This window comes from Vanellus vanellus (genome assembly GCF_965231255.1).
Source record: "Vanellus vanellus genome assembly, chromosome: 3".
Taxonomy (NCBI): domain Eukaryota; kingdom Metazoa; phylum Chordata; class Aves; order Charadriiformes; family Charadriidae; genus Vanellus; species Vanellus vanellus.
The window spans coordinates 108,198,237-108,221,878 of NC_138907.1; the positions used below are offsets into that span (position 1 = coordinate 108,198,237).

At 38.1% G+C, this 23,642-nt stretch overlaps 1 protein-coding gene across 1 annotated transcript in view; it reads left to right on the top strand.

Annotated features, from left to right (window-relative positions):
* SNTG2 (syntrophin gamma 2) overlaps positions 1 to 23,642 on the top strand; it is a gene marked incomplete at both ends in the record, with an annotated part of 319,669 nt that overhangs the window by 270,292 nt on the left and 25,735 nt on the right. The window contains 3 exons of the mRNA XM_082481246.1: positions 1,669 to 1,785; positions 12,853 to 12,924; positions 17,476 to 17,685. Of these exons, the coding sequence (XP_082337372.1) occupies positions 1,669 to 1,785; positions 12,853 to 12,924; positions 17,476 to 17,685 (399 nt within the window). The remainder of the gene's footprint in view (positions 1 to 1,668; positions 1,786 to 12,852; positions 12,925 to 17,475; positions 17,686 to 23,642) is intronic.

Sequence of the window (23,642 nt, forward strand, 5' to 3'; positions counted from 1 at the left end):
TGGGTGTCCATTTGCAAATCAGGAAACATGACCTTATGAATGTAAAAGAGACTGTTGTATTGATTGCGCCCTGTGATTTGGACGTTATTCTTCTTTTTGTATTATTTGATATTATATTACAACGCTGATAAACTCAATGTATAGTATAGTTAGTAGTATATTTTGTTAAAGTAATTAAGTGTCTGAACACCCTGTTTCTAAACCTTTGCTGAGTACTATAGAAACAATGTTTTGGGGAGAGTTATTAAATTTAAAGAGTTGCAAATAGAGAACTGGAGGTGCTACTGTATTTCTTGTGCTGTTTCTTAGATCTCCTTAGAGTGTTAATGCTGGAGCTCGATAGAAGGGTATAGAGAAGGATTGTCTAGCTCAACATATTGATTTATTATTTCTTTCTGAATAAATTTGTTTGGTGAGAGACAGAATTGATACATTAAATAACAAAATTATTAAACAATGTGTGAATTTTCAAGATACAAGATTATGAGCATCCATCCATACTATTAGCCACTCCCTGTCCATTCTTTCTACCTTTGTGCTCTGTTGGTAATAGTGGCAGGTATGCACGCTGGGCTTGCAATAGGAAAGCATTCCTGAGATCATCACATTTGTCCCAATTCTACCTGTACAACAGATGCTGAAGTTTTCATGCAATTTAATGAATGCCTTCTTCAGGCTGTTTCCACTGTCTTCCAGCAAAGGTCTGTGGGCTCAGTATATTCATAAGTGTTATGACATTTCCGTGTATAACTCAGTATTTTCCTTAACTGAAAATGAGCAAGCCTATCAGCAATAGCTGTGTATTCAGATTGGTGGATCACTCCGTATTTGCAGGGGCAATACGTTCCTCTTTATGTAAAATGAAGCCTAAAATGTTATTTTTTGTGGGTAACCACATTGATGATATTCTGCTACCACAGTATGGCATTAGTCCTTTATAAATTTGTGTTCACCTCAAAAAGAAAGCATGCAGTTTTACTTCTTAGTTTTATTTTTTCTTAAAATTAATTTTCTGAAATATAGAGAAATTTATTGCAATACTGTTAGAGCAAAGTTGTGTAACAACTGAATTTGACATCTAATTCTATGAGAACATAAATCGTCATGGGATGAAGTATATATAAAAAAGTATATAAACTCTGAAAGACAATCAGTGGAACAAAGACACTTGATTAACAGTGGCAAACATGAGCATACAGAAAGCTGTTTGGTTTCAAATAAATCTAGTGATTTGTTCAGATTTATTTTGTTAGAGGTACATGTAACAGAAATGTCGGTATGTCCAAGTTCTGACTGTCCTATAGATAATGTAGGATCATGTTTTTTTCTAAACTGCTGGCTGAACTATTTCAGTACACCTAGGTTTCCTGCTGGCTCAAGTGACAGTCTGCTGAGACATATACAGGTGGCTTTTAAAATTGTGATTATTTCAGACAAGATTCAGAGAACCTGTGTTGTAAGTTTAAGTCTCTTCAAGGACTTCTGACACACTGGCATGATACCATGCACTTCAAGAGTATGGGAGTGGTGGGAAGGCAAATGTGAAGTGGCTGATGCATCCTATTCTAACATGACCACTCTTTCTTGTGGAAAGACTTGACCTATTCTTATATATCCTATGCTCTCCTGAAAAACAGAGGTTTAATTTTCAGTTATCTTCTTTTACAGGTTATACATATGGGATGGGTAAATGAGAGACTTGAAGGAACTGATTCATCTCAGCTGTACAAATTCAAGTTTCTGGCACTGAAGGGCTCATCCTTCTACATTTTCAGCACTCCACCGGTAAAAAAATATTTTTGTAACAATTTCATTGTAAATGGAAGCCTGTTTGTTATGTCTGGGTTTGCTTTTCCTTACTCAGTGAAGTTGTCAGTTGGGATTTCAAAAGAAGTTCAAGGTATAGATGCCACTGAATTTCAATAAGCTTTAGATATTTAACCTCTTCCAAGGTTCTCTGAAAGTCTTACTGTACCTGGATAATTCAAAGAATTCCTAATAGGCAGTAAGTGTTTTACTTTTTAAAGTTGTCAAGTTCAGATTTTTCTCTGGTTGGTTAGGCCCAGTATTACTTACCTTATTTATTCTAGGGTATTTTGTAGATGTAATGAGTTGGTAGTTACTCTGTTTTCTTAAAGACAAGATACTTCATGAAATACACCATCCATGGTATTAGTAGATGCTTGTGGATTTTGCACGCAGGCAAGGGATTGAACTGTTACAGAGAATGCAATGCTGAGTGTACAGCTTGAAAAAATGACATCGTCTTACTTTGATAATTTATATAGCTAATACTGAGAATTCTATTTCACAACAGATGACTTATTAGATAAGTTTCTCAAAAAAACACCCCTTTAATTTAAAAGAATGAAACAGAAATGAGATGTAGAATTCTAAACTCTTTAAAAATAACCCATACCACATGGTATTGTTTTATCTTTTCTTTCTTTTTTCTCCAGAGAGCCTTTGCTTTAAACAAACGAATAAAATACGGAATTAGAATGTAATTTCAATTCATTCTAGGCTTCCTTGCAATTTGGCTCAGAAGGTGGTCAGTCTCCCAGTTTCTTCAGCTGATCCAAATAAAATCTGATCCTTTACATGTGTACTATCTGCAGTACCTTTGGGAAGTACATTCTCTTTGAACCTTGTTTATGAACTGCAGTGAGAAGCAATCAGTAACATTTTCTCTCTCTCTAGACTGAAATTCTAAATGAAATGATTCCTATTAACTCCAAGCATTTTTAAATGGCCAATAGTATTCTTTTTAAAATGAGACAATACATCTGGGAAAAGTTGGGGTTTTTTTTTCCTTTCTAAAAAATTATTTGTCTATATGTTAAGAACTAAAATTTGATTCAATTACTACAATCCAATTAAAATGCAAAAACAACACAAAAATATTAAACAAATAAATAACACACCACATGAATGATTTTCCTTTATAAATTTTAATTATTGTTTTCAGACCCATTTTTGAAGAAATGTTTTTTATATAATTAAAACTATCCATCTACATGATACTAATTGGGGATAAACTACTTCATTTATTACGTTCAGCCCTCTAGTAAGAACAGAGAACTGAGGATGAATGGTAGTATTTGTAACACGTTACATGTCAGTATCTTCTACAGGCTATTGTGTTTCTGCCCATTTTTTTTTTTGTAGAAAAATTGGCTTTACAAAAAAATGAACAAAGGGGATGCCTTTGGTCAATAAGTTACATCATACCAGTACTGGGATACACCAGGAAGTGTGACAGAGCCTATAAATCATAAAACCTGTTGACCAGTTTTTGTGCTATTTAATCATTCCACAGATGTTTTGTATCAGGGAGAAAAAATTAAACCAGGAAATCGGCAGTTTCCACCAACCACCCACCTGGAGAATTCAAACTTGGATATAAAACCACATTTCAAAGCTGACTATCAGTGTCCTGATGGCACCTCAGCCCTGACTGTCCATGACCCCCTTCCCTGGAGCTTCCCCCACTCTTCCTGCAACCCAGGACCCCATTGCAGCACCCCATAGCTGTCAGAACCTGCCCCAGCAGCGCAGCAGGACGGTCTCTAGCTCCCCACAGCCTTGTCCTGCCCAGCCGTGGGCCCCAACGAGCCAGGACCACCCACATGCCCACGTCCTGGCCCAGCCTCAGTCCCCAGGGAGGTGCCTGGTGCCCAGAGCTGGGCCTGCCCCGGTCCCCATGGCTGCGCTGCTCCTGGGCCTGGCTGGGAGGGAGGTAACTTTCTTCATAGCAGCCCATATCACGGAATCACGGAGTTTTCAGAGTTGGAAGGGACCTCTAGAGATCATCTAGTCCAACTCCCCTGCTAAAGCAGAATTGCCAGAGAACATTACTCAGGACTGCATCCAGGTGAGCCTTGAAAATCTGCAGAGAAGGGGACTCCACAACCTCCCTGGGCAGCCTGTGCCAGTGCTCTGTCACCCTCACCGTAAAGAAGTGTTTCCATGTATTTGAATGGAACTTCCTATGTTCCAACTTGTGCCCATTGCCCCTCATCCTGTCACTGGGAACCATTGAAAAGAGCTTGGATCCATCCTCCTTCAACCCACCCTTTAGATACTTGTACGCCATAATAAGGTCTCCCCTCAGCCTTCTCTTCTCCAGGCTAAAGAGTCCCAGCTCTCTCAGCCTTTCCTCATAAGGCAGATGCTCCAAGCCCTTAATCACCTTAGTTGCCCTTCGCTGGACTCGCTCCAGCAGTTCCCTGTCCCTCTTGAACTGGGGAGCCCAAAACTGGACACAGTATTCCAGTTGTGGCCTCACCAGTGCAGAGTAGAGGGGGAGAATGACCTCCTTCGACCTACTGGCCACACACTTCCCTATGCAGCCCAGGATTCCATTGGCCTTTTTGGCAACAAGGGCACATTGCTGCGTCATGGATAATTTACTGTCCACGAGGACCCCCAGATCCTTCTCCTCAGAATTACTTCCCAGCAGGTCCGCCCCCAACCTATACTGGTGCTTTGCATTCTTCCTCCCCAGGTGCAGGACCTTGCACTTGGAAGGTAGTGGGTTTCTTATTTGTGACTAAAACAGTGCTAACACACCAGTGTTTTGGCTGATGCTGAGCACTGCTTGCACAGCCTTTCTCTCTTTCTCACACTGCTCACAGAGCGAGTAGTCTGAGGGTGGGCAAGAGGCTGGGAGGGGACATGGCCAGGACAGCTGACCCAAATAGGCCGCAAGGGGTATTACACAGCATAAAACATCATGCTTAGCAATAGAAAGCAGGGATTTGGTCTTCAAAGGCAGCCATTGCTTGGAGACTGGCTGGACGTCGTTCTGCTTGGGGCGGGCAGGGTGTGATCACCTTTGCATCCTGTTTTTTTTCCTCTTTCCTTCACTTATTAAACCGTCTTTTTTGATTTTGCTTTTTCGGTTAAACTCTTTTCTTGATTTCGCTGTTCCTGTTCTCTTCCCCATCCCACTGTGGGGGTACGACGAGTAAGCGAGCGGCCGTGTGGGTGCTTAGCCATTGGACATGGTCAACCCACTACAGGGCGATGGGATGAGCCCTGGCTGGTGAGGACCCCGCCCCGCCAGACCCCAGGGGAGCTCCCATGGCACCCAGGGAACTGCCAACCCACACTGTGCCCTGACACTGGTTCTGTGTTGCATGTTCCAGCTCTGCAGCTGGAAATGCAGCTCCCCACACAAAGCCATGCATAGAGTTCTTTCACTGTTTTTAGAGATATTTAGTGGTACTGCATTTACCATTACTCCTACTAACTTCTTTTCGTTATGTTAACTGAAGCATTAAAAAATTGATTGTTCTTTCACAAAAATGCAAATGTTTTAACTTGCTTGATCTTCAGAAGATGAGTTTTATTTCAGAGATGTTTCCATGATGTTATTGCTAGTTATATACTGCATCAACGTAGTGTATCAATGTACCAATGCAGCATGCACAGGGTAGGTGACCTACAAGTCATACAGTTATCTTTAGTTTTACTGACCTTACCCATAACTTTACAACTGCTTTTAAAAGGATCTGGTACAATTTCTACTCTTTTTCTATTTCATTGTGTGTAAAAGATGGTATGAATGTAAATACAGCTGCTAAGTTTCGTTAGAATGGAAAACGTAGTTAGGCATGGGCAAAAATAAAGAAAATTGTGGAAAAAAGTGGATATTATACTATGAAAGAAATTACTATGGTAAGTAATATTCTATTTATACTCCATTTCAACAATATCTCAGATGGTGTTTCCAAAAATGTAGAAGCTCCACCATAGAAGTAAATAAAGAACGGTGCGATTAACAGAGAATGGTTTTCTGCATCTCTAAAGTGCCTTGTCTTTCTGCGTCACTCAAGTGGCTTATCTGACTGTATTTAAGTAATTTACAGATTTCATTTACAGATTGATATATTAGAATTGTGACACATTTCTGAAAACTGCACGTGAAAAACTGTTGAACAAATAGAAATTATTCATGTGTCAATGTTAATATACAAGCGGTATTTTATTATATTCTAAAATCATTTAATAAATTTCTGTCAATTTGCAGATCTTGAAAAAGTTCTGAATTCATATCCTAGAAGAAATTGGGGAGACAGTATTCAAAACTGTCATTCAAAACCAAAATATTTTATATGTCATTGAAATTTTTCAGAAAAATGAAATGTTTTGTTTTTATGGAATATGGACTATAGGTATGGGAGGATTGTACTGTTTGATTTTTATGTCTTCCTCATAGTTCAATATGGTTTTTATATTCAAGTAGCTATATCTTTTGAGCTGTTGTGTTACCCTTAATTACAAAACTATCTTTTTTAACATGATTAAATAAATAACACTGAAGTGTTTTACATGAAGGCAGTTAGGCAATCCCTGCATGTACTCCATATAGTTTTAAGAAAAGGAATAAGTACAAGAATAATATGAAAGTAACAGAAATAGTTCCACCTTTGAAAACCACTGCAGAGAAGAAAAGCTGCATAATGTAATTAGCACATGAACAGTGCTTTGAATGTTAGAGAGTACTTACTAGGTAAGTTCTGAATACTTGTATTTGTAATTTACATTGTACATAATGTCAATGTAACATAGTAGGAAAGAGGTGGCAATAAGTTGGAAGGCATAGACTTGACCACAAATGTTTTTGGTGAACTTTCTAACAATACACAGAAGAATTTATTTATTTTGTTCACATATTTGCTAGGATCAGACTGCTCTTTAGTGTGTTTTTTGTACCATCGATTTTGAGTTGGTTTGGATATCTTTAGGCTTCTTATACTGCTGTATCATAGTTCCTGTCAAGAACATGTCTTGATTTTTTTTCCTTTTTAATATCTTTTAATAATTTTTTAAAATCATACTTTGCTCATTTTTTTTCCATTAAGGAGTGAAGAGACCAGTGAAATGAATTACTCTTGACCTAAATGTATTTCATCTTTTGCCTAGAGCTTTTTAGTACTTCTGGGTAGATTGGATGCTTCTGCTTACTTGTCAGATAACGCAGCATTCTCTGTATTCCAGTAATAAGTATTACAGCCACTTTGATCTTTTTTTTCCTTAAGTTTTACTCTTTAAATTTATTCAATTTTTTTTTTTAATATTTTGAGGGGCACTGAAGATTTCTGGAATGAGATTCAGTGTTCGTAGAAAGTCAAAGAGTATATTATGTTGCCTTTGACTTTAGTGATACCCAATGTATGCAAGTAAAGTTCTTATCCAATTTATCATATTATACATCTGCTTCAAAAACCACAGCAGAATAGCACGTTTAAACCACTGCATACAAACACAAAGAGCAAATAAGTTATACAATACATTCAGCAGGTTAAGCAGCGTTGCATCAATTAACTTTAAACAAAGCCCTGTAAAAGGCATGAGATAATGCTTCATTAAAGAACAACGTAACGTGAGCTGTCTAATGTTCAGCTCCTTAAGACTCTCGTAGAAAAAATCTGATGCTCTCTCAACTGAGCAAGCTGGAAGTTGAACTATTCAGGCAATCTGTCAGAGCCCTGGTTGAGCCCCGGTCCTGCCCCACATTGGGCGCCAGTATATCTGTCCTGGTTTGGGCTGGGCTGGCCACTAAAATGAACGATAGATGCTCTCCCCAACCTCCTTCTTCACGGAGAGAAGAATGAGAGAGAGAGAGAGAGAGAGAGACTTACGAGTTGAAAATAAAGTAAGCTAATGAAATATTAATAATAAAATATTGAAAAGAAAACATAGTAATATTAATAAGAAAATAATGAAATATATACAATAAATACAAAACTGTATTGAGCGCTCAGGATGATGATCACATTGCTGGCAGGCACGGGTGCGATCCCCCTATGCTTTTCTTCTTCTGACTTTCCGACGGGGCAGATAACAAAGTGAGCTGCCCTTGGATGTTACAGCAATAAGTATAAGCAGGAGCCCCTCTGCATACCATGCCTCAGTATTAATTATAAACATCAGGCCTTATCACAGTATCACAGTATCACAGTATCACAGTATGCTAGGGATTGGAAGGGACCTCAAAAGATCATCTAGTCCAATCCCCCTGTCGGAGCAGGAACACCTAGATGAGGTTGCACAGGAAGGCGTCCAGGTGAGTTTTGAATGTCTCCAGAGAAGGAGACTCCACAACCTCCCTGGGCAGCCTGTTCCAGTGCTCTGTCACCCTCATTGAGAAGAAGTTTCTTCTCAAATTTAAGTGGAACCTCTTGTGTTCCAGCTTGAATCCATTACCCCTTGTCCTATTATTGGTTGCTAGAACCCGAAACTATCTGAAAAATATACCACTAATTTCAGAGAGTTCAGTTAGTTAGAAGAGGCCTAGCTGCAAAGTGCTGTCCCCCAGTGGTGTCCCCCAGGGGTCAATACTTGGTCCAATTTTGATCAATATATTCATTAATGACCTGGATGAGGGGACAGAGTGTATCCTCAGAGAGTTCGCTGATGATACCAAACTGGGTGGGGTGGCTGACACCCCAGAGGGCCGTGCTGCCATCCAGCGTGACCTGGACAGGCTGGAGAGCTGGGCAGAGAAGAACCTAATGAGGTTCAACAAAAGCAAGTGCAAGGTCCTGCACCTGGGGAGGAAGAATGCAAAGCACCAGTATAGGTTGGGGGCGGACCTGCTGGGAAGTAATTCTGAGGAGAAGGATCTGGGGGTCCTAGTGGACAGTAAATTATCCATGACGCAGCAATGTGCCCTTGTTGCCAAAAAGGCCAATGGAATGCTGGGCTGCATAGGGAAGTGTGTGGCCAGTAGGTCGAAGGAGGTCATTCTCCCCCTCTACTCTGCACTGGTGAGGCCACAACTGGAATACTGTGTCCAGTTTTGGGCTCCCCAGTTCAAGAGGGACAGGGAACTGCTGGAGCGAGTCCAGCGAAGGGCAACTAAGATGATTAAGGGATTGGAGCATCTGCCTTATGAGGAAAGGCTGAGAGAGCTGGGACTCTTTAGCCTGGAGAAGAGAAGGCTGAGGGGAGACCTTATTATGACGTACAAGTATCTAAAGGGTGGGTTGAAGGAGGATGGATCCAAGCTCTTTTCAATGGTTCCCAGTGACAGGACGAGGGGCAATGGGCACAAGTTGGAACATAGGAAGTTCCATTCAAATACACGGAAACACTTCTTTACGGTGAGGGTGACAGAGCACTGGCACAGGCTGCCCAGGGAGGTTGTGGAGTCCCCTTCTCTGGAGATTTGCAAGACCCACCTGGATGCAGTCCTGAGTAATGTGCTCTGGCAATCCTGCTTTAGCAGGGGAGTTGGACTAGATGATCTCTAGAGGTTCCTTCCAACTCTGAAACTCCGTGATTCCGTGGCTGAAGTCCCCCAGCAGGACAAAGGTTTGCGAGTGCAATGCCTCCTGCAGCTGAAGTAAGAAGCCTTCTTTAATAGTCTCCCCCTGCTCAGGCGGCCTGCAGTAGACACCAACCACAAGGCTCCCTTTGTTGCCTCAGTCTCTAATTCCTACCCATAGGCTTTCAACTTGCTCGTGGCTATTCTTCAGAGACAGCTCTTCACACTGTATCCATTTTTTGACGCAGAGGGCAATGCCTCCACGTCTTCTTCCTTGCCTGTCCCTTCTGAACAGCCTGTAGCTCTCAATGGCCGCACTCCACTCATGGGATTCGTCTTGCCACGTTTCAGTAATGGCAACCAGGTCATCACTTTCTAGCAGCACAGTGCTAGGCTTCCAACTCCTGTTTGTTGCCCATGCTGCATGCATTAGTGTAGAAGCACTTCAGCTGGGCTGTCAGCCGTGTCACCTTCTTAGAAGAACACCCCTTAATTCCTTTGAGGTATCTCAGTGGTGTTTTCCTTTTGACTCCCATTACCTCAGGAGCCCCTGGTTCATCTCTGTGAGACTTCAAGGATGCTGCAGTATAGCCAGCACATCTCAGAGCAACAGGCTGAGGGCCCTGCTAGCACCCCGTGCCTCTAACCTTGGTGTGTCATCCCACAGCTTGTCATGGGCAAGCCTGATATTATCCCCATCCCCCCTCAAGCCTAGTTTAAAGCTGTGTGAATGAGCCCCACTAGCTTGTAAGCAAAGACCCTCTTCCCCCTTTCAGAAAGGTGAATCCCAGCTGACTCCAGCAAGCCTGGTGCCTTGTAGGCCATCCCATTATCAAAAAAAAAACAAAACAAAACAAAATTGGGTAGGTGACACCAGCCATGAGCTCATCTGTTTCTTCCAATATCGCTGGTTGCAACTGGAAGGAGAGAGGAAAAAATAACCTGTGCTGCAGATTCCCTTACCAACTTTCCCAAAGCCTTGAAGACTCTTTTGTTTGCCTTTGGACTACATGTTGCTGCTTCATGGCCACCCAAATAGAAGAGCAGTAATGGGTAATAGTCTGAGGGCCATAACAGGCTAGGAAGGTTCCTAGTGATGCCTTAACCCAGGCCGCAGGGAGGCAGTGATTCCATGATTCCCTGAAAGTAGCATTATTCAACAGAAAATTGGTTCCGTTTTACCTCAAACCAGGACAGTTTTGCAGGGTGTTTGTCTTTTACATGCACCCCATATTTATTTCTCATTTCTAGTCAGTTCTTTAGTGCTGGTTTCTGAATAGGCATGGAAGTCTTTTATGCCTATGTTATAATTGCAGAATTCTCATCTAGGGCATAACTTCTTCAGTTTGTTGTTTGCTACGTGTATGTGTCAAAATGAATTTAACTTTATTATTTTCTCCCTTGTGAATCATAGCTTTTTCAAGAAAAATCAATGATTAACAGACACTTTTAAAGCTAAATATATCTGGAATATAAGCCTGAACTGATGCTGAGATCGCTTGATCTAGCTAAGTAAAACTAGATTTTAGAAGTTTATTTATTTTTGGAAATCCACTGTAATGCCTGTTTTTAAAACATGAGGAACCTAGAGAAACTGACGCCGAAATAAAAAACACTTCTGCAACACAGCACTTATGAGTGTGTTATTTTACAATCTTTCTGAAAGGATTAATATAGCCAAATATCTACAAACCCAAGTATTCAATACATCACATAATGCATTGAGTTGCTCAAGGAATTGCTCTTCCAGTGATAATAATAACGACATTCAGCTACTGTTGGTCATAAATTCATATATTAGACAAACAAGAATTAAAGCAGAAGTTCAGTGAATGCTAATTGGTACTTTCATGTATTTTGACACGATTTTTGACACTTTGTCAGAACTGAATTCATATGAATGAAAGTATTTCTGATTAAGTGACCCATTCTGAATATGCCTTTTTTGAAACATTTTGTCAAATGATTTAATAAAAAATAATTATCTTGTCCTACTAAAATAATCCCCCAAGAAACTGCAGTATATAGAATACCTACAGGAACAATTCCGGGAGCGAATAATGAGAAAAACGTCTTTATTGCCTAAGGAATATATTTCTGTATCTCATTTATCTTAGTTACCTGTCATTATCCTGTTATTAAGTGTGTGATGATGGATAAGCCTGCAATAAACTGAAACATCCTTTAAAGCAAATGAAGGATATTGCACTTCTTGTGAACTTTTCTGGTTCTTTCCAGCTTTTCTCTTGACTAGAAATATGTGATCATTTGTGATTTGTTTTAAAGCAATGCAGTCTATAACAATAACATTTTAAACTTAGACATACTATGATAGTTTGGAGAAAACTATAAATAATGTCAGCTGTCTCTTTGGATACTAGTATCCCTTTGTAGTATGTTTGTTTCCCCTCCTTAAAATCCTTCTCAACATGTTATTCGTGTTCTCCTGATGACCTTGCGCACTATGACATTCAGACTGTTTCACTCTTGGCTTTATGGTAGCCTTTCTCTGACATACACGGTAAAAGAAAATCTTGGCTTATATAGGTGCTGACAGTTATCATCATCACTAGCTATCTCTGCTGAAAAACGTGTTAGAGGTTACAGAGAGTCAGTCAAAGGATGAAAGAGATGCACAGGATAATCGGGAGAAAGCTGAAGTATTCAGAGTGAATTTAATGGCACAGCAGTGTCACCATTGTCCATAGTAGCATCATTAATAGCAGCAAAGAACCCCAACAGTTTAAATAAATCTTGAGGAATCAAAACAAATTATATGAGCAAATATAAGTTCAGTCACATCTCAACAGCTTTTAGAGTATAGCCAGTGTCACTAAATTCAGTTTCATAAACGGCAGATTAAGTCAGTGCTTATGCTTTTATATCCTGTCTGGCCACTAACAGGAATGAAGGATTCTCCTACTTTTAACTGAGATTGAAAAGCATCTTTTCCTTCGAGAAATTCAAGACCAAATAATCAACTAGCCACCATTCTAGGCTGTAAGCCTTATTTTGCAAGCAGCACGTAGATAGATCCCTTTTGAGGATCAACAGTAATGGTCCAAAACCTGTATTATTTTTTCCTTTCACAACAGCCATCAAAAATAAAAAATATTTCACTGTAAATATTGGGAAAGAAGAAAAAAGGGAAGTGCTTTCTCCCGGTTTCTTTAACTTCAGATTCAATCTTTAATTTTGAGATGACTAAATTTAGATCTGAGGCATCACCTATTGAAAATGGGACTGAAGACCTCTGGAAGAGGAAGTTCTATCACCACATCTTTTCAGGATACAAAGGGACTCATATTCTAGGGTTCAGCATTTGACAGATTTTATATTTGAACAGTCAAATGACAAACATCACTTGAATACCATGCATGCAGTAGAATATGTAAAAACATATTATATACTTTCTGTTTTATTATTAAGATTAGATTATTAAGAATTAATTAAGTTGTAGTAACATGGCTATATTCCAGTAGAATAATGATGGGTGAAATCTTTTTATTTTTTTTCATCTGTACATGATTTTAGAATGAAGAATGTGTTGTTAATATTTTCTTTTGATGTTATAGGTAAGCACGCTAGACTGGGTACGAGCTGAAAAAATCTATAACCTCTGTGAGGTTCTATTTAAAATTCACAAGGTAGGTTTCCTAATAATTACAACGATATTATTTAGTAAAGAAAGCTTGCCGTTTCCTGTTAATGATGAGCTAATCTTAACCAGGAGTAGCTAACATTCAAATAGTTCATCTGTTGTTAAAAAAACTGTAATTGCTGGTGCATTAGCTATGCAAGTAGAAGAGAATATGGAAAAGGGATTAAGCATCAAGTGAGCAAGTTACTAAGATGCTTCCATGTGTTCAATATTAGAGCTGGTTGTATGCAGTATAGGTGGGACACACAGATAAGCGTAATGATGCTGGATGTTGCTTTTTTCTTAGTGGTTCGTTTTTTCTTAGTGTCATTTGCAAATATTACAGTAGGTTTTACCTTACAAAGGGCAACATGGTGTATTTGTGTACCAGAGAATTCTTCAGTTTTTTCCACCACCGAGAGACAGTGTCACGTTTTCTGTTGAGCTTGTCCCAAACAAGGCTTTGTGGCAAAACCTTTGCAGTCCGTTTAAATAGTTGACTTACAGAAGATGTTTTCTAATAAATTGCATCAGAAAGTTTAATTTAGTTCTTTACCAGCTAATCAAAAACTGCTTTGCAGGTGAGGTAAGGCTAGACAAGAGCCTACTTGCCCAAGAGAGTAAAAACAAACATATTACCAGGGGAAAAAAAAAAGGAAAAAAACCAACCAAACAAACAAATCAACAACAGCAACAACAAAAAAAGCTCAGTCTTTTCAGATAAAACGCTGTTTCACTGAAAACATTACAAATCAGCTTTAGTTCTCACCAGCTGCTGTCCTTCTCTCTGCTGTTCCTCTTCTGACCATCCACTGATGCTGTGGAGAAGGAAGGCTGTTGCTCTGTTACCTGTACCTGACTTAACATTGTGCCAAAGGAGAACTGCTTACGTTCTTTGGTGTTGGTTTTGGATTTTTGTGTTGTTTTTTTGGGGTTTGGTTTTTTTTTTTTCTGATGTAACACAGTTATTCAGGACAATTTACAGAAGGAAAAGTGAAAAAAAAAAAACAAAACCAAACAAACATAGACCTGGCAATAACACTCCATTCTTCTTTACTGCCCTGTTCAGCATAGATGGGAGTTCTTTGTAGTGCTAAATGACCAAATTCTTCAAAGAGTAGGGTGGCAGAGAGTTTGCATGTCTCGACTGCTCAAACTACTTGTCCCAAACTGACTTTCAACAACACGGCATGTTTCCTACAACAATTTTGTTGACTGGGATTTAAAAAGAAAAAAAAAAAAGAAATTGAAAACACGATGAAATTACAACCAACAGAGCAAGGAGCACATGGAATTTGGCAGAAATCTAGAAAAAATAGCTCTCACATATGAACCGATACCTGCATTTTACAGAGGTTTCAGGCCCAATAACTGGCTGCTAAAAGAGCCTCTGCTGATGTCAGCTGCCAGTTTTGCAACCCATCACTGCTGGTTTTGTCTCTGTTGCAAGCCAGCTGTCACTGGGCAGGGGAGGAAGGTTCCCTTCTCTGGAAAAACTGGGGAAAGGGAAGGGTCTTGGCCAGTGCCATGCCAGAAAAACAGCAGTCCTGGAGTTCGGGATTTCAGCTCAGCTCCAGAGTGCAGGATGCAGGAGCAAAGCCACATTCTTGTAGGCAGCATTATTTTGATGTGACCATGTCTCCAGCTGGGTACACATGGGCAACTTCAGGTGCTGCCCATCATTGTGACAGTGGCAAGGAGGAGAGGTTCCCTCCCAGGTTATTTGTTCAGTCTCCTTAATCTTTTTTGAAATACACTTTTTGCTGGTACATAAGTCATGTACCAGTGACGTCTATACTCATTATGCTTTTTGAAAAGATTTTGTGGTTTGGGTTTTGTTTTTTTTTTCTCCTTTAAATGTTACTACTGATTTGAAACTCGGTCCTTCCTTGAATATTCTGGTAATTTCAAGAATAACCTACCCTTAAAGCAAATTCTGTGATACTTTTTCATTAAGAAAAAGAAGTAAGAAACCCAAGATTCAACTCTTCAATGTTCTTGACATTTTAATAAATGAATGCTTAATTGCCAGTCTTCATGAATACATTAGCTAAAGTGCAAAAGCTCAAATTCAGCACTTTAACCTCTTTTCTGTTGATTCTTTGGTATAAATGACAATGAAGCAAACTGAGAAAATCCAAAAAGATAGGAAAAACTCTAAAGAGAGTAAGGTTTCTACCTTGCAGACTGAAAGATGGAGTTTATCTTGTAAAAACCACAATTTGAGGAGGATTTTCTGAAGGATTCTGGATAGTTAGAACTGGTGCAAAGCTGTGGTGGAGAGTGCTATTCTATCTTCTCAAGAAAGGTGGATTTTAAGGCGAAGTGTGTTTGTTACCCACCTAATTGTAAGCTTCTCATCTATGCTTATTATGACACGAGTTAAACATGAAAAATTAGAATCCAATATAGAAATGAAACAAAATTTTTGCTATATTTTGGCTTTGTGTGTGTGTATACATACATATAAATACAGACTTGCATACACAAACATGCCTGTGCAAATATGTGAATTAAAATTCATATATATATCTCATGCACTTGCATATTCGTGGACATTTAGTGGTAACAACCAAATGATTTAATATGTGATCTCTTTTATCTCATGTGTTTCTTCCTATACCTTGCTTCATACTCCATATTTACTGGAAGAACTGTTACTGAAAACTTGTATTTTTCAGGGGCAAGAATATTAGGTGCATTTTTAAAAGTCACTTGTCTTAAAAACATTTTCTTTTATTGCCTGGTATTTTCACACATCACATTTTTACATGCAAAATAAAAAATACTAATATAGTAGTCTATGAGCCAGGCTGAGCAGCGTTGAGTCTTGAAGCAGAAGTAGATGTGATGCCTGTCACATATCATCACCAGATGATATGTAGGTATTTTGTTCAGCTTTCTTTTCACCAGTCCAAAGGAGCGTCATAAAATAACTTTGAACTTCCTCAAGACTCTCCTCGGGTAGCTGCAGGGCTGGTTTTGATAACAAAGTGCTGCGTACCCTGGTGGCATTATGTGCTGCTGCTGAGGAACCCCACAAAGCATCCATAGGCTTGAGACTAGGCTTGAGTAAATTGCAGAAGGTTAGATTTGCTGGCTTTGTGTAGCTTCAGTAATTCACCAGCACAAGCAAAACTGCAAAATTTTCAGTTCCCATCTGAGTATTTTGACCCTGTTTGTGAATAGGAGAGCAATATACAGACGAGGGTGTACTAGCGGAGGCTTTGCTTCCTTTGCTTTTTGTTACTAAAAAGTGGATCTTCACTGCTGTCCTGTGTGGGCGGTTGTGTGTGCATTTAGAACAGGAGGGACACAAGACCCTGAACATTTAAGCATTTATTTTACATGTGTCAGAATATTTTACATTACATCTGGGTGATCAAATTCCAGTTGTTTGTTTGTTTTCGTGTGTATGGAGTTTCAACGGTAGCCTCAATAGGCTATGATGGACTATTAGAGTTTCTGGAAAAATAAATTCTAAATGTACTGACTACAGTATTCTACGACTTGGGTACCACTGCAAAGCTGCATTCTGATCTTTTCAAAGCCACCTAAGTCCAGTCAAATATGACTGCTTTAACCTCAGATCTGCTTGACTAGAGTCAAGTGTCCTGAACCTAACCTGAAGTGCTCGAGAAAGAAAATTCTGTTCGAGATGACTTCAGAAAATAAGAGATAACATTCTCTTTGCAAATTACTTTTTTTGTTCTTTCAGTCTTTTCTGCCCCATGCCATCATAGAGAAATCGAGATAGGAAAGGGCCCTATCTGATAAATAGAAATTGAAAAAAATGCTTAATTTGGAAATTCAGTCGGTGAAAGTACTCAGATGTATAAGCAGTAGCTTTTTTATTTAGTTTTCTTTTTCTCTATGTTTATGCTAATCAGTGAAGTCTTGAAAGGTTAGGGAAGCTTCTTGTAAGAATTTATTTTCATTTACAAAACATTCTGTTACAGGGATATTTTTGACTATGTAAAACTAATGTGAAGTTTCTCTTCTTCATCTTAAAGGCGATGGCAGGATCTCACTTCACTCCCTTTGTAGTTTCAGAACAGCATTGGCAACTGTTAGGGGACAACTGAAAGCTCTAAGTTGTCATTTCCAGAATTAGCCCTTGGGTGCTTGATAAATTACTGCATTGCTTGGTGCTTAGCGTATTGGAACCCAATTAGAACAGAGTAGTTATATTATCCTGTAAAGCTGGTGCACAGCTCTTGAATTGTATTCAAACAATTCAGGGATTTCCCTCCTTTTCACTGTAAATAATACATTGCTACAAACTCCTTTTAAACTATGTGTGTATTGCTTAGGTAACTTTGACAGTACTTTGGAACTGCAGAAGTAGCTCAGATTACATGATAAGGGCAAAGTGAATAAGAAGCAAAAAGATAAGTTGTCTTTGAAATTATTACTTAATTCTCAGAACATTTCTTCAAGGTAATTGTTAACTTAATGACATAATGTATCCAAGTACCCATCACTTACAGAAGACAATGTTGCTTTAACCGTTTGGTTTTGCTAGATGAAGAATCACATACTGAAACATGTCTTTCAGCTCTGGCTTGCTGATGATTGCTGGCTACAAGCAAACTTGTATTTAGGTATTCATCAGGACTTCGATCTTGAAGACCAGAGGCCATATTGTTTCAGTGTTATGGTTGGACATGGCAAGAGTCATTATTTCAATGTAGAGCTGGGCAGCGAGTTGGCAGTGTGGGAGAAATCATTTCAAAGAGCGATTTTCTTGGAAGTTCAAAGAACAGGGGTAAGTAATTAATAATTTAAATCCCAGAGCCATTTCATCAGTAAAAGAAGTATAACAAATTTTTAGATAACTTGTATGTTTAATGATTGATGTGCTCAGTCACTAAGGATCCGAGTACACTTTAATGCACTGAAGGCTTCTGAAAACTTCATCATCACATCAATATTTGTATGTCAATGACAATGTAATAACAGCCTGTGAGCATGTTATGAAAGGTTGAAAATTGGAAGTTGATCTTGATTATAAGAAACTGGAAATTAATACATTTACAACTGGAAAACAATTTATGTGGAGATTTTTCAGCCCACCTTGAACATTTTCTTCCAGCAAGTTTATTTTCCACTCAAATAAGGTAAATTTGTTATGTTTTATATAATAGGTCTGTTTCCAAAGAAGAAATAGTTTGCTCTTACATTGTTAATTGTAAATTGGGATTGTCCTTGTTAACACTGGGAGAGTTTGAAGACTCAGCGTAAAAGTGAGAGGAAAGTTTGTGATAGTCTTAAATTCTCAAAGTTAAACAGCAAATTATCACTTTCTACTAGCTACTAAAATTCTCTCAATTATTTTCTCAGATCTGAGGGTGCACTTCCCATTAAGTGGTTTTAAATTTAAGATTGATTCCTGGTATAGTTGTCTAAATGTGGGTGTCTGTAAGCATTGTGGGGACTAAGTTCCTATTAGAATCAGTGAATGCAGTCCAAAGAATGATTGTTCTTATGCTAAAGCAGATACTTTCTTCTAAAGGGGACATTTTGTGGTAGGAAGACAGAGAAAATAAATTGATTTTGATTTAAGTTGCAACTTAAAACACCTGTTATATAAAGAAGTTATTTGGTGAATATCTAGATCCATACTCCTAAGTGAACTGGACCAGTGGTATGCGAATGTATGGATTAAAAGGATAGGCCTTCTCCAATTAAAAGTGTATTTACACAGTTTAGTGCCAATGCAAGCTTGGTCTGGTATGTTTGGGTTTGCAGGGATCTCCTAAACATCTTTACAACAGTAAGAGTACTGGATCACAGCATTGCATTAGCACAGCTTGTAAGGAGCAGGAGTCCTAGCGCAGGTGTTGAATCAGCTCTTCTAAATTTCCAAATCTCCGGGATACTAATGAGGTTTGCAGATGCTTGCTTAGAACTCTTCCAACTGTCTCTTCAGACTGATGAGGTAACAAAAATGATTTTGTAATGGTGATGCTGTTGCTCCTGCACTTCTGAGAAGTAATGCAGTTCTTCAGAAAAAAACTGATTCTGCTGCAAAATTGCTAGGCATCAGGGAAGGATTAATAATTCATACTAAGTATGCATAAAGTATTTTCTCACTTGACCTCTTCAAGGAATTATTATATGACTGTTTGACCTACCATTCAGTGATCCTATTTATTATCCATATGAAAAGCAGATCACGTATAGTTAAAGTATAACAAGGGTGGAGATTAGCTAGTCCTGTAGCTGATTTGATTTCTGAAGTATTTATTGTTAAATATCAAAACTTGTTATTCTTTTACAACCTAACAATCTTAAAATTAAGGAACGGTTCTTTGCTTGTGTAATGATCTTTTGTCATTTGAATGCAGAAATCTTCTAGACCATTATCACACAAAAGACATTAATATTTCTTCCAGCTGTGGTTTAACCTATCTGAAACCTCCAGGAGAGGCATTTAATTAAAATCCTGGTTACAGTGCTTAAGACTCCATATGTTGCATACATTCAGGTTTGTTGTAAACTGCTATGTCAGTAGGATGCAAAGCACTGTGGTCACTCTCCAGCAGTGAAAAATCTTTTGACTCTGCTATTTTCTTTCTTCCTTCAAAACATAAATGCTGCTTTCAATGTCCTTCTTTTCAGAAGAATATCAAGAGCAGCATGAATGAGGTGCGACTTAACATTGCATAGATAATTTCAAGCCATGGAAAAAGAACTGGCATTCAGTATCCAAAAAATTGAGGGTTGTCCTTGGTAGGTTATATTGTCCATAAAAAAAAATCTTCCTTTTGATGAAAGACCATAATTACAGTTGGAAATTCATTTTTATTCATAAATGATTGGGCAAGATTCATGGCGGGTGTTGGGTTGCACTGTGTCATTTAACCCATTCTCATTTAAATGTGCCTTGGTTCTGTTTACTGTTGAGGGTCATTCGGATCTTGGCTGACAAAGTTGTTGTTAACTTTATCCTGTACATGTCCTTTATATTTGATGTTTCTATAAGAATTGTATTTTTGAGAAGATTCTGTCCTTACACAGTTTAGGAAAAGAAATGTTAAGGCACAATGGTATGTTCAAAGGTGCTTTTGAATTTTATACTGCCCGTGTTGTGTGATTTTTTTATACATTTCTTCTGAAAATGGCAGCAATATTAAATGACAGAAGGAATGCGATAATGCAGGAAGAAACACCCCTCACAATATCGTTCCCTTTTCAGCTATCTTAAAGCCGTATTTCAAGCTGCAAACGCTTAGAAAAAGGAGTCTACTGAGAAACTGTGAAATTCAGTGATTCTGATATAATGAATCTATTTACAAACAATTATAGCAAGCAAACTTATGTTAAATCCACATGCTAGAAATATCTATTTTCCTTCTGTAAAAAATATTGTAGTCACTGATGGCATAAGTTGGACAGAGGAGAGCACTAAAAATGCAATAGAAGTAGTGCAGGAAGGCAGTTGAAAGTCAGAAAAAGTGCTCTTAAGAACTATTTCCATGAGGTTGGTAATAAAAATCAGCATTGCAATGGAGAAAGATAGGCAATGAAGTCCTCTCAGTAATAACCTGAAGTTCAGTCATCTCCCACAGATCCCAGCAAGCCTCTCTGTCTCACCTGGAACATCCTAAACAGTGCAAGACCAATTAATGATGCTCAGATTAAGTCATTTTTTTATAGTGTAGACAGTCTTCAAAAAGAAAAGACTAGCACTTTTTTCAGATCTCTTACTAAATCTTTTACTTTTCAGAGTAGTCTTGTCAGTATAGTAGTATGGAATTTTATTCTATGTTTTTTCAATGTTGCCTTTTATGTTACTTTCTTAGTATTCTTCCCTCTCCTCAAACAGTTCTTTCCAAAGGAAATTATCTTGACTCATCTGTGTCTTGGATATGATTGTTAAATTAATGCAGAAACATCTTGATAGGATGATGTGGATCTTCGGGGTCTTCAGTTTTCTTCCACAGAAGGACAGAAAAGGATATTGCGATAGTATTTGGTGGTGGACAGAGGAAAGAGTGACAGTAATACATTTTACTGTCAGCTGTAGAAGAGTTGGGCTAACTGTGCTGGCATCTGAAAACTTTGTAGTTGTTACATGGATGGCAGAAGACAGAGAAGTGGAATCTGCTTCACAAGGTGGAAGAGCTCTCAGAAGAATGAAAAAAACACGCAGGGGGAAAACCATCTATTACAGCGGCACTGAAACACCTGCAGTTGGTGTATAGTGAGGAGACATGGTTACGTACTCTCCTCATTTATCTGGCAACTTTTAAGCATGAAAGAATGTTTTCCCTTCGTGCTTCCAGCTGTGATGCAGATGCTGCAAGCTCTTTTGAATCCTCATACAGCTGAATAACCTAGTTTCATGAAACCATTTACTTTGCTTGGACAGAAAAAAAAGTTATTTAATATGAGTTACTGCAAAAATTAAAGTAGGTCAGAAGTTGAACTCCACTCAATCAGAACAATCAAGAAGTTTTGCTGCACGGTTATTTTCTCTGCTTAAAGTGAAGTACCGCTAGCAAACTTCTTTCCACTTTGTTCTGTAACTCAATGACTGATCTTGACAGACAAATAAACCCTGGAAATAAAAATATAATATATAGTTGTTGAGGACAGGGATATGAATGTATAGTGCTAAGAGAAACGTTAGCAGTAAAATTCATAAATTCATGTTCCTGGAATGATACAAATTCGTCCTGTGAGGAATATACATTAAAAATAACAAAACATTTTTTTCTTTTTTTTTTTTTTTTTTCCACAAATGTTGTAATAATATTTAAATTAAATCCATGTCATGTGAACAACATTGGAAATACAAAACCGGTTTATAATGAACATAAATGTATGATGCAATTATCCCATGTTTTCCTTCTTCATATTTCAGTTAACAGGTATCTGCTTCTGCAGATGTTTTATCTTTTTGTATGCATTTTTAACATTTGTTATTTTCCTAAGAGTTAACAACAAACCATTCTCTATAGTGAGATTCTTGATGCTGCACGTGTAAGCCAGACTGGCTCACTGTGGCTCAGAATTGCTTGCTGATTATGTCTCTTCCTGGATAAATGCAAATATAATTATTGGGAATAATTGTGTATGCAAACCTGGAGCTTTGTTTCTATAGGATTCCCATTTCAATTTTCTTTCCACAAATATTATGCTGCTAAAACACCATGATTAAAATTCCTTAAAAAAGAAACAATAGTTAAACCAAATGCAATTAATCAAATCCTTTTCTGTTTTGAAAGCAACAATGAATTCCTTTTCAATATTGGTTGGTCCAGCCAATCTCTGTTTTCATCTATGAGCATGAGCAGTGTTCCACTGACAGACATAAGAGTAAGATATCTTACAGTATCCTTAGTTCACCATCTGCCTGTCCCAGAATTTAATATTTCCCCCTGTATGCTATATGTTCTTTGGCATGATCTATATGAAATGCCTGAGGAATCTACAACCACATTATTGATGGTTAAAACAAGGCAAAATAATCACATAATTATTTTGAAGTGGTTTACACAATATCCTTTCCCCAGCTTTGTATCTTTTTCCCTTTTTGCTTGATGGACTATCTCTGACTCAGTGTCTGGTCCTGGTTACTTTTTGATATCTTCTGTTCATCTTTTTTAATTGCCTTGTAATATCTTGTCATAGATTTTACCAGTTCATCAGTTTTAATTAATTTCTAACCATTCATAATATTCTTGTCTGAGAAAGATGGCGTTGCTTTCTGTAAAACATACATTGTTTATTATACAAATCCTTTCAGAATCCATACTGTTGACAGGTTTTGGTTCTCATCTCTTGTTTTTGTAATAAAGATTTATAGTTTTAAAGATTTTTTTATAAAACTTATCTATGTAATGCTTACCTCTCATCCCTCCTCTGCAGCTCAGGAGATATTCTATGCAATTTCCTCATTCCTACAACCATTTGCTGTTTGTTCTTGACTGTTACTTAATTTTACATGTGTATTTCTTTTAAAAATGCTCTGAAAGAGTTCACTAGAACTTATTGAAAACATATGGAAGTTAATAGATTGTTTCCAACTAATTCAGTAGCCTTTCCAGGAAAGCAGTATTTTCTCATAATTTCCCTTTAAAAGCATGCAGTTGATTGTATTGTATAAAATAGCAATAGAGTAGCGATTGTATGCATACGTACTACCTCCTAATCTGTCATAAGCAGTAATTGGTTTATAACATGAAATGTAATGCTTATATTTCAGATCACCTATTTGCTTCTATGATGTGTAAAATCACTTATAACGATGAGAGATCAAAAAGAAAGAACAGTGCAAAACTGCACTGACATTTTAAAAACCTAAATTTTCACCCAAATTAAATGGACAAATAGCTCCCATACTGTAAGCAGCTCCAGAAAGAGAAAAAAAAAAATTATTTGGGCTTTTATCCTCAGTCCACTGGACCTAATAAACTCCTCAGGATTTCAAAATTAGGAGCCAGCTGGAGAAATTCCTTTACATAAAAGTTCAAATGACTTCTAAACAATTTTTTACCACTGAACATCAGTGCATGTTTTAGCAATGTTCCTTTACGTACGCTTAAAGTTGAGTGTTCAACAAGCCACTGAGAGTGTGAACAGCGATGTGTGCTGGTCAGTGATGTGTACCCCTGGCATTCCCACTGCATGGGGCCAAGCTGCAAGGAAGTGTGAATTAGCCCCATCTGAAATTACTTTTTAGCATGAAACGTACAAGTCCAATTGAAGAATTTG